General features: G+C 42.8%; 1 protein-coding gene across 2 annotated transcripts in view; it reads right to left on the bottom strand.

The window, feature by feature from the left end:
• Positions 1 to 18,927, bottom strand: part of ADCK1 (aarF domain containing kinase 1) — a 74,968-nt gene that overhangs the window by 18,918 nt on the left and 37,123 nt on the right. For both annotated transcript variants that reach the window (XM_014869815.2, XM_088167416.1), the window contains 2 exons: positions 4,227 to 4,385; positions 341 to 499 (listed from right to left, as the gene is read on the bottom strand). In XM_014869815.2, the coding sequence (XP_014725301.1) occupies positions 341 to 499; positions 4,227 to 4,385 (318 nt within the window). The remainder of the gene's footprint in view (positions 1 to 340; positions 500 to 4,226; positions 4,386 to 18,927) is intronic.

The raw sequence follows: 18,927 nt of genomic DNA, 5'->3' as shown, positions 1-18,927 counted from the left end.
AAAAACGGCAAATTCACAGTCTCTGAAGTTCAAAAAGAAAATGAAAATGAAATTCAGAAAGAAAACTTGGAAAAATGAGTAGCAGGCTTCAGAGACTGCTGGTTCCAAGCCACCACTCCTGACCCAAAAGAGAGCATACAGTAGGGAACAAACAAAGAGAAAGCATGTCTCAGAGCATTTTCTGGTCTGTATTAGCAGAGCAGTCTAGGACGAACAACTGAGAGGGGCTGAACTCCATTTTTCCTCCTTATGGTTCCTCCACTTGGTGAATGAGGGGAATAAGACACAGTAAGGGAGACTATTAATGCACACATATAGAGAGAAACATGTGTTTCCTTACCTTCAGAAAGTCAAAGTTTTTGAGCATATGAGCAACCTTCTCAGCATTTCTGCCTTCATTAAGGAAATCTAGCTCCAAGGGCAGATTCTTCTTAGCTTCTTCCACCAGCCACATGAACTCAAAATCTGGAAAAATCTGCTTCACAACCAAAAGGAGAACCTGAGAACAAGGAAAAAGACAATCAGTTGAATCTTGGCTCCAAAGCCACACAGCTACACACAGTGCTGTTTCGATAGGATCATTCCATATAACTTACAGATTAAAAAAAAAAAAAAAACGTGCTTTTAGGGTTCTTGCAGTATCACACACAACACAGTGTCATGCCTTGGTCATGTAACACAAATTCTGGCCTACACTTCCACAGAAAAAGGTACATCTAGGAGTTAAATGATAGCACACACGTCAAGGAGAGGCCAGTTGGCTGCTGCCTAGAAGTAAGAGAACAAAGCTCTGGAGAAGAGGCCACATGGCCAGATCTCACCAAGGGTGTTGCCCTGGAGCAATTATCTTCTGAGTCCTATAATTCTACAAGTCATTCTTTGGCTTCATTTGAACAGCTCTCAGATAATGTAGACAAGGAGGATTTAAAGTAGGACTTGTCACCTCTATGTTACTTCTTCCATTGCTGAGCACAGAAAGTCCTCTGGGCAGCTCAAAGAAGACAGTGGAGTTTGGATACAGTTAGTAGGCTACAGATCTTTATTTAAATAACACTTCTGGCCGGGGTCAGAGGGCAAGCTGCTCTTCAGCTTCAGGCAAACCCATCCTTACAAGGCTGAGAAGGTATTTCACAAGTATCATATATCCACCATATAGAATGCTCTTCTTCTTAAAGGGATTAGATATTCAGCAACACAGCACCTTGAAAATCCCAGGCAAAAAGCTTCTTCAAACATTTGATTGAAGCAACATTTAAGGGGTGAGTGAATCAACATTACACAATTGGACGGCATAATCAAAGCTGCACAGCAGCCAAGAATGCTTTCTGTTCAAACAAAGGGACAGCTTCTCCACCAGAGCCACAAATGTACACAAGCTGACAATTTGGACCATACCTTAAGGAAAATAATTTATTTGGCTATTTTTAACTAACTCTGTCATAAAACAAGTGAAAAAAACATAAAAAATAGAATGCATTTTTGCAGTCTTTATTTCACCTGTTCTGCACATTCATCTGGCAGGCTTTTAAGTGTGTGTTATAGTACAGTTTCCTTTTCTCGATCTCCACCACTGAGGTGGGAACCCTTGCACTGCAGGAGGAACATTTAAAGTACACACAGGAAGCTGCTATCATTGAAATGCATGGCAAAAATAAATTTATGAACCATCACTGCTCCTGTTCAGTTGTGTGACAACATTTGTTCTCCACCCTGTCTCAACTTCTCTTATCTAAATGTCAGTTGCAAACTCAATGTTCCTTTAAAAATGTAATCACCAGGTTCCAGACACTACTGAATTGTATTTTTTACTGTTATATCTAGAGGCATAAATCCTTTCAAATTTATGTCACCCAAATGAAATATAACCACTGATCTTCATGAACATGAACACAAACTTCATAGGGTCTCCAAGATTATTTCACTGGTACTTGATGTGAGAAAATTCATGCATTTTTTTCACTTTCTTCAAATGCTCTCTTCAATCAATTTGCCAACTTGACCATCAGCAGGGACATCCTAATAAGTATTTTGCCTACCCCTTTTCTGACATCTGTCTAACATGTTGTCTTGAAATAATTATTGATTATATAGAGAGCAGTAAGGTATCTCTCTCTGGGTTTATCAGACGCTGTACTGACTTTTAAAGAGTCAGCATTGATGCTATGAAACCTCAAATGGATTTAGGAATTTTCCAGCTACCTTTTCTTGTTCAGATTCCTTCCCATCAGTCTCTAAATAAGACCATCTCCATCAATATTTAAATTAATTTCTTTACCTAGCTGAAATGCCTGTCTGGTTCTTAAAGGACCAGAACATTAGTGCATGTTATCTGGCTTTCTATGCAGTCTACACCAAAACAGTTCCATACAAGGATACAATCACGCATGTAAGCCAAGACTCCACAAGAGAGACCTTTTAAAAACAAACTATGTGTCACGTTCTGAGCTATTTTCCCATATCTGTGTATATATATACAACATGCACATGGTAAAGTAGACTTTCTGTACAAGAGGTACAGTACTAAAGTACCAAAAGAAAATACACTGATTTAGTTTCAAGTTTTCCAGAAGCAATAGTTTAAAGCCAGAAAAGACAGGAATCATTGTAAAATAATTTGTTTAAATGTCTCTTACCAGCATAATCAGCAATCACAGCAACATGGTATGAGGAGGTATGTTTTATTAGAAGGGTAAATGTCCCAAGGTAAACACAGGTTTTGGGTCATTCACACAGAATCCTCTTATTGCCCTGATCCCATACTCTTTCATTACCTGCTCATCCTTAATCCTTGACTGCTCATCTGCCACTTGGTTTTGGGAGGGAGTGAAGGATGTCATAAGCCCACTGAGAAGTGCTGTGCATGTGATGACTCACAGGAACACATTCATTGGGCAGACCACTGCAGTGAGTGATGGAGAAGATCTGAATCAAATTCAAATCTACAGCTGGACCCAAAACCAGTTCAAACAGTTGGGTGTTCTCAAACCAGCACTAAAACAGATCCTATCTTACTGGGACATCTCTTTGGAACCCAAAAATTTCTTTCGCTATGAGTTCAAATTAATACCCAGCTGTAAACTAATGTGCCCCAGCTGGAAACAGCTGTGCTTCTATGCAGACTAGCCAGGATTGCTCAAAGCAGGGTATTTTAATTGCCTAGAGAAGCTTTAGTTATGTGGTACTCTGAGAGGCTGATGCCAGAATCTTTGATTTCTGATCTTCTGTGATGGAGAACTGCTTTACTGCATCAGCAATACCCTCCAAGCACTCATCGGAACTTCTCAGGTTAAGCTTCCCCTCTGTAGTACCATGGACCTACGTATCTGCCAATTAATGTGCACTTACTGTAGATACAGGCATATGTATATATACACACATATGCTTTATTAAGAGAGCAAAAAGCTTTAGTGTTACCACTTACAGACCTAATCCTTTCCATCTCCTCTACCTCAGCCCTGTGTCCATTTCATGTTCTATACCTTATCGCTGGCATCTTTGTCTGTTGCAATGCGGTACAGTAGTTTTTCCTCCATTTCCTCCTTTCCATGGCTAGACTCAGAAGTTTGGGAAAAGCTACAGCACTGCACTGGGATATAAGAGTGGTACCCACCATTCATGAGAGGAGCAGGAGCTAGGCATTGAAACTTCTTTCCTAGCTGAATCCCTCATTTGTGTATTTGCCCCTCCTAGGCAACCCTCTCTGCATTTCAGTGTTTTTGTTTCTACCATGAATCAGTTCAGCACTAAAGAGCTGATCTAGAAACAAAACTGAATCATAGCAACCTTGTCCACTGTTGAATCCACACTAGAATGTAATTGAAAAAAACATGCTAACCATGGACAATGATTTTCCTTGGACTCACAGCCCTGACTACAGGAGAACTGAGACCAATTAATGGGCACACAGGCTGAAAAGAGACTTCAGGACTCACTCTCTACTTCTTAAATTTTATATGGACTAACAATGATGTCATTCATCTTTACCTGTCTTCTCCTTCTGCCCTCCTTCCCTCTTACCCTATTGTTCAGTCTCTCCGTCCACACAATCACCAGCATTGCAATCCTCACTCATTTTCTGTATTATTCCTGCAAGACAGCATTGATCTCTGTGGAGGTTTCAAAGCCACAGGTTGGAGTTGTTTTACCTGCTTACACCATGGGTGAATGTGGTCCCTATACGTTTCAATGGCAATTGTTCTGTAATTGAAGTCAACAGGTAGTTTTACCTCCATGAGCAAAATATCCTTGGAGCTCTGAGCTTGGACCTTGGGATGCTGGATTTTCACTGCCACCGTTCTCCCATCCTGCAGCACTGCTTTGTGTACCTGGGCTAGTGATGCTGCTCCCAAGGGAGTGTCCTCAAAACTCATAAAGAGCTCTTTTATCTGCCAAGAAAAGAGAAAGAAGCATCAGCTTGGGATAAGAGAAGCTATTCTCAGGAAAGCCCTACCCACAGGCCAGAAAGTTCATGTGCCAAAGTTGGGAAGACTCAGCCCCTTCACCCTTCTTCTGTCTCCTCTCTTAGCCTGGTCAATGTTCGGCCTCTGAGTGAATGCCCTGGAGATACTCTGCTTACAGAAACCTGTGACAGAGTCCCAGCAGCACGTTTCATCTTGGACTTGTAGTTGCCAGGCACTATGTGAGACACTTCTTCAGGCTGTCCTGAAAATGGAGTGATTATGGTCAGCATCTTGAGCGCAGAAGCCAACAGCTGATCCTTTGCATGTATTTCTTTTGCAGGTATTTAATACCACCCACCATCACCCCTGAAACCTGACAGTACGTATTCCTGTGCATTACAGCAGCAGCAGCTAGCTTACTTGGTGAAAACCAGCACATGACTGGGAGCAGTGGTTAAGGGCTGCATTGAGGGCAAGGGGACAAAAATTGCTGTTTCAACCTTGACGACTTGGCCTGAAAACAGCAGGTTTAATGTGATGGACTTTATCACACCTTCTGTAAAAGTAACCAGTCCTCTCAACTCAGAAAAAGCACCAATCAGGGACACCAAAGCACTTGGCAAGCAAGACAGGAAATTATTAGAAGCTCTGGCTGAGAAATTCAGGACTAGACTACAGGGTGAGTTGAAGATGAAATAGATTTACCTGGAGCAGGTCTAGGAAGCAAAATCCAAGGTAAATACAGGTGAGACAATGGGAGAGGGCAAAGGCCCATTTGCCCTGCATAACACAGCACCCTGCTAGAGTCTCTCTGCAGCACCAGGCAGCACAGGCTCCGCAAACACTAAGACCATGGTAGTGCAATTTTGGTCTGGCTGATGAGCCAGGCCCCACCACACAGTCAGTCAGCTCACAGAAAGGGCCAACATAGATATGTGGCTTCAGGCATAGTTCATGTAATGCTAGTTGAGGATTCTTGTCCTGCTCTGTAGGGCAAGGTGAACATAAGCTCTGAGGTTTCCAGAAGTCAGCAAAGGGAACCTGTCCTACCCTTCTCGTGGGCTCAACTGATTTCAAGTGAGCAGTTGAGAAGCCTGTAATTTATGCAGTAACAAAAAAGAAAGAATGTCAGTGCATTTTTATAACCTGCTTTTTAAAAGGTAATTAAAGATGGAAGCTGCAGCAACCTAGCAATTTAATATGAATAAAGACCTTCTAAGCAAAGTCTTCATGCAAATCCTTAAACGAATACTCTTTTTGCTGAAAAGGAAGAAAAATACTACAAGGAGCAGCCTGTTCCCTCCTGCAGCTGCCAAGGAATGAGCCCCCTCCCACTCTACCCTTTCTCTCCCAGTCCCTTCCACAGAAAACTACTGCTAGCAACAAACTGGAGCATTTTCAGTAATTAGATACCAACACAGACTCACCTGCCTCCAGTAATTCATTAGGAAGGTGCATTTTATTTATTTAATTAATTCTTTGGTACTGGCGGCAAAATCAATTAAGTAAAACAACTGCATTTAAAAACAACGAGTTATGTGGTTTTTAATTACAGCAGGTCCATAATTCAAACCTATTGACATTTGTGTCTCAAGAGAAAATGTGTTCAAGACTTTTACCTTTATGTGAGGTTTATATATTGCCTGAAGACACGATCTGTTAAGGGTAAAGATTTAAGGCGGCCAAGAGCCTGCTGGGCTGTAAGATCCCACAAGGAAGAAAAAAAATGCAAACAGAACTTGCCACAAGCAGTCGAGGTAGGACTTCCTTCAACTCCCCGACTACCCTTCATCCTTGTATCAGAGGCATGTACAAAAAGTACAAAGTGGTTACTAGTCGAAGTCTCATAAGACTGGGTAACAGCACCCAAAAGTTAAAACACAGAATTGGGAGTTCACTGGCTTGAATCCAGTACATTTATAGTACAGTTATAAGGTACATTTATAGTATTTTAAGGTACATTTATAGTAAGATCATATATAAATTGGATAAAATTCCATCTGCTCTGGATTTCAAAACCTCTTAATTGCCTACACTGTCAATCCAGCCATTTTCACCAGTACAGAATGCATGCAGGAGGAAAAAAAAGCTGCACATGTTCCCTCTGGCAGGAATAATATATACCTCATTATCGTGTGACTAAGTTTTCTAAAGAAACATAATTGAAAAAAGCTGCATCCAGGAGTATTTTGCACAGAAGAGTTTAATTTTAAAACTTGCTACTTAGGACATGGCAGTCAGGTTAGCAGTCATGCCCGGCAGAGCCAGCCCAGTGGCCCTCCCACAATTCCAGGGCAAATTTGTGCTCAGGCACAGTTTCACAGGCTGCAGACAAGGACAGCAAAGCGAGGGACTACAACAGGGCCAGAGAATTGATGGATACCCCAGGAGGAGAAGAGTAGAGCATGCACAGGGGGAGGGAGCAGATCCCAGCCAAGCCATTACATGAGCAGGTGTGAGGCTGAGATAAAGCGAAGCACAATTATGGCTGGGCTCCAGGACCCCCCACTTAGCAAATGACCCTCGTTCATTATCTATTATTAGCCTCTGCTGCAAGCTGTGTGTCCCAGACAGGCAAAAGGGAGCAAGAGGCAGTATGACATGGAAGCAGAGAAGAGGTGAGCCTGGTTCCCACACTGCATGCCTGGGAGTGGGGTCTTCCCAAAGGAAGGTGGCTGCGTGCATTTCATGCAAGCAGGGAGTTCTTGGAACGGGCTGCAGGCTCTTACTGCTCACAAGCACCCTTAATAAAACTGTCATTTCCAGAGTAGATAATTAGTAAGCAAAGGTCTGGGACAGTCTTGGAGCCCACCTGACTTAAGGAACTCTCAAGTGTTTTCCAGGCTACAGCTGGTCTCAAATGGCCTCAAACTCGCTGTTACCATCTGTAGTCCTCGCAGGAGATGAAGTAAGCATAGTTTCCCAACAGGTTTAATAAAGGTTTAAAAGGAACTTTAGGACTGCTCTTCCAAAGGAATAGGACAGCCAGCTGCAGGTTTACAGCCGTACAGGTGAGCAGTGTCCCTGCACACAGTGGTTTCCTTGCTCCTTCTGCACAGCCAGGTCCCCATCGGGCATACACTCCACCAGCAAATAAATGTGCACTGTACTTCACTTGCTGAAAACACAACCCTGACTGTTTAATTCTAAAGAATGAAGCTCATTTAATTTTAAATATGCATGATTGTTGGCATTAATATTCACCCCTCAAGGAACTGATATAAAAGCTCTAACAGAATCTTTTTACTTAGACACTTACTAGTATGTATTCATCTCTAGGTTGCACCTAGAGATCACATTAAGCCCAGAGTGCAATGGTATGAGATGCAGAGCCACCATGGGCCCTGCACAAACTCATGCTTTCCAGGAGTTCCCAGATGTCAGCTACAGGTTTCCTCACATGCTGAAGTGCTTTCCCAAAGCACAGCTGCTCTTTCCAAGGTCTGCAGCACATACCATCTGATGCCACAATGTTGGACATCAGGATGCCTCAGTATTTTTTGTGAATCCTGTCTTTAAACACTTAGGAAGATACTGGAAATCAATTGGATTTGAGCTCCCAAATCCTGAGTCTTTTACACGACCTGCCTAGCATGTTCTGAGAAGTCTTTGACAGAGCTGGGATTTAACGCAGATATCCCAAGTTCCAGCCTGATATCTTAATCTCTAAACCATAAAATTAAATGTGCATGTCTGGCTAGCTAATTTCTTTTGAAATATATTGCCTCTTAATCCCAACCTTTTTATATCCATGTGCTGCAGCAAATGATGGAGTATTACTGCCTGGGTTCAACTTGACCACTGAGAGGTATGTTCTCTTCCCTCTCCAGAAAGGCTGCTAGCACAGTACTCTGCTGCAGGAGTCTAAGTCATGGAGCCCTTCCCCAGCCCAATACTATGCAACATTGTTCTACATGAGATGTGGTGGCTCTGCTCTGCCACTGTAATGAATGTTGGCCATGGGTCAGCAGTTTGTTCAACACAAATTTAGGGAGCAGTGAGATGCAGGATCACTAACAACAGAAGACATCAGGAGTTTTGGAATTCACTTTACCAACACTAGGACGCTATTGCTCTCAGAAATCTGAATGCCATTCCTGGTTTAAGGAATGTGAACCTCATCCTAGGCTGGTCATCTTTTCAATAAGATACACATAATGGCTCATTGCCAAGGACTCACTGATCCCTGCAAGTCTGCAAGACCAGAGTTCTAGATGTGAGAAAAATGTTACTTGGTGTAGAGCAATACACTTCTCAGACAGCAAGTGAGGGATTTTTTCCATTGCCCCAGTCTTTCTATCCCCTCTATGAAAACAAAATGTCACAGTGTTGCTCTGAGAATTATTAAGACAGCAAAAACTGAAAGATTAGATTTATCACAGTAGACAGTGGATTATGAAGAATAATTCATCAAGCATCAGAACAAAAAGCCCACAATTTATAGGCAGCTTTGCTGAGTCAGTGAAATCTGATTGGACTTCTCCCTACTTAATGAATGCCAAGCTTAATTGATGGTTCCTAAATTCATCTGTCAAGAACATGTATGTATTAATTCAGTATTTTTAATAATACTGTGGAGGTATACAGAAGTGGTATTGTTTTCAATGGATTCACTGGTGTTCATATTACATTTACACATACAAACACATATACAAAGAGGTATATGCTGCATCCAAATGAATGTAGGTAAAGGTATGTGTGTGTTCTCATGCATTGAAACAATTACCTATGGCTTATTACAGAAAATCTCTGCATCTTTCAGTGCACAGAATGGAAAAGTAAGGTGGTTCTTTTCAGGGGGAGATATGCAATAAGGTGCCTGCCTAGAATTTGGAAGAGCTGAGGTCTAACATTTTTTCTCCTTGATATCCCATGTGATGCTGGGCCACACCATGTCACAGTGCTCACACTTCAATGAGCAGAATTAGGGCTGCCAACACAGCTAGAAATCTGTCCTTGCCTAATTTATAACGACCAAATTTTTAGCTTTGCTTTTAGAAACCTATTTGTATAATCCACATACAACAGTCATTACACACAGCCACAAATATGTCACTTCACATGCCAATGGTACACATTTGCTCCTGGCATGCCAATCACTGCTAACTTTGTTAATCACTGCTAACTCACAACAATTGCACAAAAGTGGGGCTGTCCATCAACCATTCGCATTTCTTCTAGAAAAAGGGCTGTGACTCAGGTGGGGTGTGAAGTTCACTTTTTCATGTTATTTCTGCCTCACAACACTATGGACCTCTGCAGGCCACTACCTGCCAAAACCCTGAGAATCTTCTCTGTGATCCTACTAACAGCATGTCTTAGTTACAAAGCCATTAGTGTTACAGAAAATGAACTCTGCAAAAGGAAGAGTTGTTGACCCCCCTCAGCCTGAGATCAACGTTTGCTCACTCATTCATTGTCTGGTACCTGGGATCCTGACTACTTCCTGATCTGCTCACCTAGGATCCTTTTTCTGTAGTCTCTTGGCTAGACAAGCAGTGGAAAAGCCAACATGAAGTCACTCTTTTATTCATCACATCCACCCATTGAGCTATGCAGCAATAGTATCAGTCTACTTTACTTGCTATAGTACCTTTAATTTATTACAGAGCTATACCTTGAGGAAAAGCACCTTTTATTCCATCCCTGATGGAATAAAAGTCCGCGTAATAGTCTGTGCCCAGACACACTCATGGTAGCTTCATTTGTTTTCCTTAGTAAGTCAAATCCTTAAGACAAGGGAGAGACTATCACTCATCCCAGATCAAAACCAGGATCTCAGTGGTAACAGCTAAAACAGGCAGTAAGAGCAATGAGCAGACAGAGCAGGGTCTCCTGAGACACTGTGTATGAAGTGAACCTCATCTCTCATCTCTCTAGAAGGTGAGCCACTTATCCATGGCTCCCATGAACAAACAACATTCAGCCTAACAAAAGCAAGAATTGTCATGGCTAGACTGGCTCAGGAACATCCTCCTGACTGGCACAAGGAGATAAATGTTTTGCACCAATTAAGCTACTGGATGTCCTACTACCTTCCAGAGACACAGGATGCCAAGACTAACAGATTAGCTCAGCACCCAGAGATGCTTTCAACAGTTGGGAATTCTACAGGTTTTCCAATAGCATTTCACCACAGCCTCTATATGTAATTTCATTCGGTTGTTCTTTGTCCAGGTGCTGGTTTCACAAAGCACTCAAAGCAGCGAAACTGTACAATAGACTTCTGATGTAAGGCAGATATCAAGCTAAATTGTAAGAAAGCAGAGTCCAGACATCATCTGCAGGGCTAGCACAACGTCTTTGATAGCACAAGCATATAGATTAAACCAGAGAAAGGGAACAGCAAAGCTGGGATGTCTCCAAACAAGTTTCTAATCCGTCCACGTGTGTGTGAACATTATTCCTGGTCAAAGTACTCCATATAGGTAGCTTTCCCCTATGTCTATTATCTCATACACAGAATTACATTCCAAGAAATTCTATTTCTCAAAAATGTCCATTACCAAGGGAAAGGTTTTGCTGTTGGAAGCTACATTGTAACGTTAAGCTGCAAGTACAGTTCACATCGCTGTGGAGAAGATGGAAGGTGGAAGAACCTTGCAAGACTGAATCAGCTATTTCCTCAGAATCCCCAAGTGATGACAAAGGGGTTAATCGTCCCTCTAACATTGACATGTACATTGAGAAAATGCTTATTTTCTGTCTCCAGATGCAGTTGATTAGCACAATGACCTGTGACCTGTTCAGTACCCCCTTCTTTCCGTGTCAGAATATAACATCTTGTGCAGCTAGGCATCTTCCTGATACCCTAAACCATTTCTGCACCCCAGCCTGTCTGTAACTGGCCTCCAAGAGCAGCCTGTGCTTCCTTATCCTAATGGTCAAGCAAGAGTCCACCAACAACTATGCTTGTATAGAAAGGGAAGATGTAAAACTACAGTCTATGTACACAGTAAACAATGTCACTGTGCACTCTATTTTGCATGATGTAAGTATCTTATAGCCTATGCAAAATGCACAGACCAAAGCAAAGTAAAGCCAAGATATGTGTATATATATAAGCACCTTTGCTTTCCATTCCATCATGCTGAAAAAGAAAATTGTGACTTGGGAGCTACTTATTCACTCCAACAGTGCAGGCTATGGGGCAGATGCTTCCCTGCTCTTCCCTTGCACATACAAATGCTCCATTTAATTTGCTCTTTTTTCTTTCTCCCAGTTGAGCAATGCTCATTAAATCCACTCTTTTCTCTCTGGCTTTTTGGGGGAAATACTACTTCCTCTGCATCTCTCATGTCTATCAGGATGGAGCCAGACCCATCAGTTGTTCAGACAGACTGGAATCACAGTCCTTCAAGAGCACATGACAATTCCACTCCCAGCCACCTTTTGTATTTTAATTGAAAATGTTCTTTCTTTCTTCCCCCCTGCTAACAAAGGAGAGTCTCATTTGTTACACCAGTGCACAGTGGAAACACAGGAGAAGACAACTCTGCTGCATCCCATCTGCCCAAAGGGATTCTTATTCCATGGCTGAGGTAGAGCAGTAGCAATCCTGTTCTATTAAGATCTTCAAGGTTTTCTGTCTTCTTTGCAGCTCTTCAGCTCCCAAGCAATAGAGCTGAAAGTGCTAACATAGCAAGAACATCCCAGTAGCTCCTAAGAAAGGGAAGAGTCTCCTCAGCCTTCTGCTCCTTTAATGGCTCTTTTAGTATATCTGAGCAGCTGGCTTATCCCTTTCCCAGCTTTCTGGAGATGTTACACAAAGCTCTGCTCACAACCTCTACCCCCACCACTGCATCTGGATAATAGCTCACATAAAATTCCCACTTCCTTTCTGCTGACTTGTAGTTCTGGCTCTGTACTCTACATCAGCCTGCTTCTAGCCAAACTACAGTTTCAGCCTGTTTCTCAGTCAATTCTCTGTTCACATTCAACAAAGCTAAAGCACAGTTCCTAATCTTCTCAGTCAAACCATCCTTTCTATCTCCTTTCTCATCACAACAGAGAATGTCACCTTTCTATCAAGCATGCCTGCAGCTTTGACCTTGTCATCAACATTGACCTCATTTTGAGGTCCTAATCTAGTACTAAACATCAAATGCTAATGCTCATAAATGACAGGTGAAAACAAGTCAATTGTCCCCCATCCCCTCAAAGTTCCCGTTTCTCTTGAGCCACACATGTAGTAAGATATGTGGAGGCCCCCAACACACAGAACCCCTTGACTGAATTCCTGAAGACACATTCCCAAATGATGATATATCACCCCTACAAATGCCAGCAGCCTGGTGCAAAGACAGAATATTTGTAAATAATCATCAAATCATAGAATAGCTCTGGTTGGAAGACCATCAAAAGATGGTCTTGTTTAACTTTTCATGGGAAAGGAAGCCTAGAAGAGATTGTAATATCTTGAAAATCTCCAGTGATAAGGTCTCTATCACATCCCTGGGGAAGTTGTTGCCATGACGGGTAGTTCTCAACATAAAAGATTTCTTACCCATACCAAATGAAGCCTGACTCGAAATGCCATAGAGATGGGGTCAGTTGGCACATAAGCAAGAAGGTTAGATTTAAGAAAACACCCAGAAGCAAATGAACTTCCAAGATCATTTTGACTCCAGATATAAATACATCCCCATCATGCACTGTTTGAAACCTGTGTAGGAAAGGAGCCACAACAAACAAGCTCCATGTTAGTCACAGCCAGGAAGAGGGAGGCTCAGAGAGGACTGCAGAGATGCCCCAAGGGCCCTGTCAGCAGTAAGCCTGCACAACAGCAGCAGTCCTGTGAGAAATAACCAGCTGCCAGAGCCTGAGGATAAATGGGGACCTTCAGGAACACACATCACCTGTGCCTCATCTTAAATGCCTCTGATTCAGCTTTGAAAGTCTAGGGGCTCCAAGAAGGGTATAAGACAAGGAAGCAGGGCTGGGGGGGAACGTGTATGGGCAGTTGTTGTAACTCACTAGATGTATTGAAAATGATAGGTTCTGTAATGTCCTGTGGTCTGGTCCCTCTCCCCTCTGGCTGTGCTTAGTTGGCCGAGATCCAGTTTCCTCCCACCCCCTTCCAGACCCTAGAAAAGACCTATGTCCCCTGACCTCACTCTCTTTTTCTCCTGGAAGCTCACAAGAAATAAACCTCAGATTCTCCCCAGGGGGGAAAGAGCCTCTTTTGTTATCTTTTACCCATGTCCGTGCAGGGGAACAGAGGCTTTTTCCTAGCATCTGAGCAAGTCTTGAACTAGGGGTAAGTCTCTCCCACCCCTGCAGGCAGTCTTATGTGACTATACAGAGTGTGATGAGGAGGATGTTTGGAAGAGGTCGGGTACAAGATTTGGTCGGGAAGTGAAGCTGTACCAAGACTGGAGCACAGAGTTAATAAGGAAGCGTGGAGCAGGGCATTTGTGCACACAGCTTGTATGGAGAATGGTAGGCAAAATCCATCCACAGAGAGGCAAATGAAGAACAGGACCAGGACCCTGTTTGTGTGTGTGCAGAGGCAGGGTGTGCAAGAGGAATGGAGGGTTCCTGCAGTGTGTGTGCAGAACAGGACTGCATTTTATTCTATAGTATCATAGAACGGTTTGTGTTGGAAGGGACGTTAAAGATCACTTAGTTCCAACATCCCTGCCATGGGCAGGGACACCTTCCACTAAACCAGGTTGGTCAAAGCCCCATCCAGCCTGGCTTTAAACACTTCTAGGAATGGGGCAGACACAATTTCTCTGGGCAGTCTGTTCCAGTACCTCACCACCTTCACAGAAAAGAATTTTTTCCTAATAGCTATCCTAAACCTACTATCTTTCAATTTTAAGTCATTCCCCTTTGTCCTATCACTACCACACTCTTGTAAAAGTCCCTCTCCAGCTCTCCTGTAGGTCCCCTTTAGGTACTGGAAGGTGCTATGATGTCTCCCCCAGCCCTCCTCCAGGCTAAACAACCTCAAATCTCTTATCCTGTGTTCACCGGTGAGGTGTTCCAGCCTTCTGATGATCTTCATCACCTAGGACAAAGAGCAGGAATGACAGAAGCAGCATTGGACAATCCAGCAGCTTTTCACCAGGGCGGACAGAGGCAGAGTACAATGATGACATGCAGAGGGAAAAGTCCAGTCCCAGACAGATTCTGCCCTTTCCTCTGGCTTTGGTTATAATTACATAGATACAAGCAGGCCTGAAGCCTTACTGAAGCACAACACTGCCCCAGATTAATAGAACAGGGAAGTAAGAGTAGGGCTCTGAGGTGGACCTGGAAGCACATGCAGTCTTGCAGATGTGGGCAGCTCTGCCTGAACTGGTATCAAGAAAGGGATATAATAAGGTCACTACTTTAGAAGAATTACACTTAAAAGGTAGTAAAGCTCTGCCAAAGATGTAAAGCTCATAAGCCAGTTACTGGTGTTAACTGTGCCTTGATGGGATATTGAAACACCAGCACACGACAGGTAAGTCAATATGAAAGACACAGCTACTCAGCAGTCCACACCACGGAAACCAAGGTCCAGGGACTAAGCAGAAGCTGAGGTAGAATAACTTACAAAGAAGTCTAGATGGGGCCCTGGAGTTTGTATCCTTTGCAGCCAACTCTCATAAAAAAATGTATAGACATCAATAAAAGTCCCTCAAGAGAGACAACTATACGACAAATTAAATCCACAACTGACTTTGCCAATAGTGTCACTAGCACCATGCATTAGGTCATCCCTAATGACCAGTCATATAAACCATGGAGCCCTGAGCTCTCCGCACTGATGCAAAGAGAAAAGTCCTATGCTAAACCAGCCACATCCTGTCCTGTTTCCTTCTTATAAATCTCTCTTCTGAATATCAATTTTTCCTTTCTTCTCCTGACCACATTTCCCCTACTTTCACATGTCTGCTCTGATCTGTCAGCTCCTTCTGCAGTTCATTTGTTATCTTTCTCCCCTTCCCCCCATATTTTTTTCCTTGCTCACAGATCTTCATGCAGGGCTGCCAAATCCCTGCTTCACTGGTGTAACCCGGCTGATTTACTTTCCTTAAAGCAGTGTCTGCTCTCATGTAAATTACTCTCCAAACCCAGCCTTTTGAAACGGGCTTGTTCACTAAACTCTATGAATAGGAAAGTAGGCACAGCTGGTCTATTCATAATCAACATAAAAAATAGATTAGCACTTTACAGATTAAACATTATTGTTTCAACAGTTAACATAAATCAACTACACTTACAGGCCTAGCTAGCATTGCTGCTGCCACTGCGAGGTGACAAGTACTGCAAAGGGAAGGGCTGACAGTCCAGGGTACAGTAGGAAACAGCTTCAATATAAGTTCTCCTCTGTCAGCCCCAGTGTGTACTGCTAGAGGTTGTTACCTGGACAAAAGTGGGCTACGAAAACAAAGCTAGGGGAGTAATTTTGATTAATTCACATGCATTTCCAAACAATCTAGCAACCCATTATTCTAAAGCCAGAATCCAACTGCCTTTCCACCTTCCCTCAGGCTGATGCAGCTCAAAAATGGAGCAACAAAGTCAGCCTCTGGAATAGGAGCAGGACAGGAAGCCTCTAAATACTAACTGGAATGTAGCTCTGTTTCCTATAGCTCAAAATATTTGGGCTTCTGTGGATGCAGATAAACAGTTTGGTGGATTCCATCTATTGTAACATCTCAAAATGAACCTCATTACAACCCAGGATTCACCTCACCAAAAAGGAGCCAAGTACTGAGATCCACTTCAAACGTGTCCTGTGGAGAGCAAAGCAAGGAGAGAGTATCCCAGATGATGAGGCTGCACTTTCTCCCTCATCAGGTACAAGATACTAAGTCACTGGAGACACTCAGTCCAACACATTGTGATCAGTGTGCTATGGCTGGGTAGTCATTAGAGAGATAAGGCCCATAGAAACAGTCTGCTCCATATTTTTCCATTCTTTCCTAGTCACTCACTGAGAACCACCCACTGTCTCAAATGTTTATCTTGGAGCAGCAAATCTGTAATTCCTGAGCTGGTTTTAATGACTGCAAGGGACTGGCAAAGGCCTTGGCCAGGATATCCCATTAAGAACAAGCCTCACACCTCTTTCAAACAAAACAGAAAAAAAAAAAAAAAAAGAGAGAAAAGGAAGAGATTAGGTTATGGTCCAAAGGACAGAAGATGGACTGGGAGAGGAGGCATTGGCTTATAGGTTTTCTTGGCAGCGAGGGCAAAGACATTAGCAGTTTACAGAGTTACATGGAGAGACTTCTTTACTATACCCCTCTTAACAAGCCCTGGTAATTTTAATTGCTCTAGCCTCCTTCTAGCCTTCTTGATAAATGGGAATAGCAGTTAATAGACCTGAACCAATCAGCTACATCCAATAAGGTGCTTGAGAAAATTGGCTTTGTTCTCCATGCACAACTGATACCACCAGTTTCATTCATTATCCAAAATGAGCTAACTAATGTAAATTTTCTACTAATAATTTGAAATTTGGAAGGATTGGTGCTGAAGAGCCTTTTCCAAGAACTTGTCAATTTGAGATGCAGTGGTTATGTGAGCTTTGTAAGGGAGAAACGTGTAGGTTTGCTTCAGCTGAGCTCTCCTGATACAAGATATAGGTCATGTGAGTTTACTTCTTCAGTTGTCACAGACAGCTTCAGAGGTTTGGCTCTGAACTACACATCCTGTAAAACTAAATACTGCAAAGCTTACAGAAAACAAGTGCAAAATGTGCCTTATGTCCACAAACATAACATGAGAAAACTTCCTCAGGCTGGTCTGCCTGTAAGGAACAAACACACTTTTCTCACTAGTGGTGTAAAGAAGGTTGAGACTTCTTAGATCCCAATTTTTGCCTCAATCCTCAAAACATAAAAGCATGTTGAGCACGTGGCATCTCATAAGGAGAACTTCCAATGCTCCTAGCAGTTTTTTCACACGGAAGAAAACTTGAAAGCAGAGTTGAAGTGTTTTTTATGGCTCAGCATCCTTCCATAAAATCAAGAGCTGCCTGTCAGACAGATTGCAGAAGTATCATAAAACAGAACTTATTAGATCATCATACAGCTTATAAATTCGTAAAAATTCTATGTGACTATTCTATGTGTTAGAAAAATAAAGATATGTCAAGGTCAGGCCCTGTAACTCCTTATTTCATCTTATGTCATTTGTTTCATCTACAAATAACCTACTGCCAAAAGGTGCCTGACTCACTGCATCATGTTTTCATGTTTCTGATGGGTCAAGAGGCAAGTAACTGTGCAGATGTAAAATTCTGAAAGAAATTGGGAGATAATAACTAGGCAGCTTCAAGTAGGATATTAAAAGATCAGTAGGCAGGCAGATGACAGGATTCTTCACTCCCTCAGAGAAGAATCAGGCATAGTAAACCCAGCCTGTGTCAAGATCAGAGCATCAAAAATATTTCAGAGGATATCAGCAGTGGACTTTGAAACAGAAGCCAGTCCCTCCACATAGCAGCTCAATGCTTCTGCCCCTACACAGATCCTGCTGTGTCAGAAATGCCTGGAGATTGCTAAGCAAAGGAAATACACATTTGAAAAAAGAAAATTTCCATATGCAAGAATAAAGACTATTAATCCCAGTTACAGACTGCGATTTCCAGTAATTGTTTGGAATTGGAAGGGTAACCCACATGCTGAGAAGTGTTTTCTGTCAATGGCTTGAGCATTGCTGTGCAGGACATCCACCACCTTTGCAGGATGTGACACTGAATACAGCCTGACACAGCTGTTGTGTGTACTGTCAGCCAAGATGTATTTGCTTCAGTGCAACACTTCAGGTGTAATCAAAACGCTGAGAAAACTGTACTGAACATAGCTTACCACCTGCACAGACACTGAGCCAACAAATTCCATGTGGATATGTGATACACCAACCCCCAGGCACCTAAAAAATTTGTAAATTGAAGGCAAAAAATTTCACTAAGCAGCCACTTCAAAACTATTCCTTACCAGGTCATTTCCCATTGCACTTTCTGATCTGAAGTTTTCTCTTCCTCACAGAAAGCCCTCCAAACAATTCTTCAGAAAAATATACTTTCCAACTTCCTATATTGTAAATCTTACTAATTTGAAAGAAGTCGAAGGAGATTTTCCTCTAGTCTACACTCAAAACCTTCCCTCTCTTAGACTATGGGGCCTAGAGCACTCAGGAAGAGGCTGCCATGAGCAGGACCCAGCCAAACTCTCCCAAGAGCTCTGAATGGAGAGAAAACCCATGGAAAGAGGCAGTAACCTCTTTGAAAGCTCCCCTGGCAGTAAGGACACCAGGCTGTCAGTGGCATGACAGTAAGGGTCAGTAACACTGGAGCCTGGACAGAGAGTGAGCAGGGACACAAGAAACAAAGCAAGGTTCACTACCTGAGCCACATACAGCTCTCTGTCTGCTTTCTCATCTGCCCTCTGAGCAGGAGTTCTAGACAGCTGCTACCCACACAAGAGCTTGGTGTAGAGGCAGCCACACTGGGATCTGCCAGTGACTGGGGCCTCTTACCAGAGACAAGGCAGGGCAAGCACAGCAGAGGCTGCAGCAG

Source organism: Sturnus vulgaris, chromosome 6 (genome assembly GCF_052056855.1).
Source record: "Sturnus vulgaris isolate bStuVul1 chromosome 6, bStuVul1.hap1, whole genome shotgun sequence".
NCBI classification, from domain to species: domain Eukaryota; kingdom Metazoa; phylum Chordata; class Aves; order Passeriformes; family Sturnidae; genus Sturnus; species Sturnus vulgaris.
Note: the sequence above shows the minus strand (reverse complement) of the source record. Positions and strands in the feature narration are given on the sequence as shown.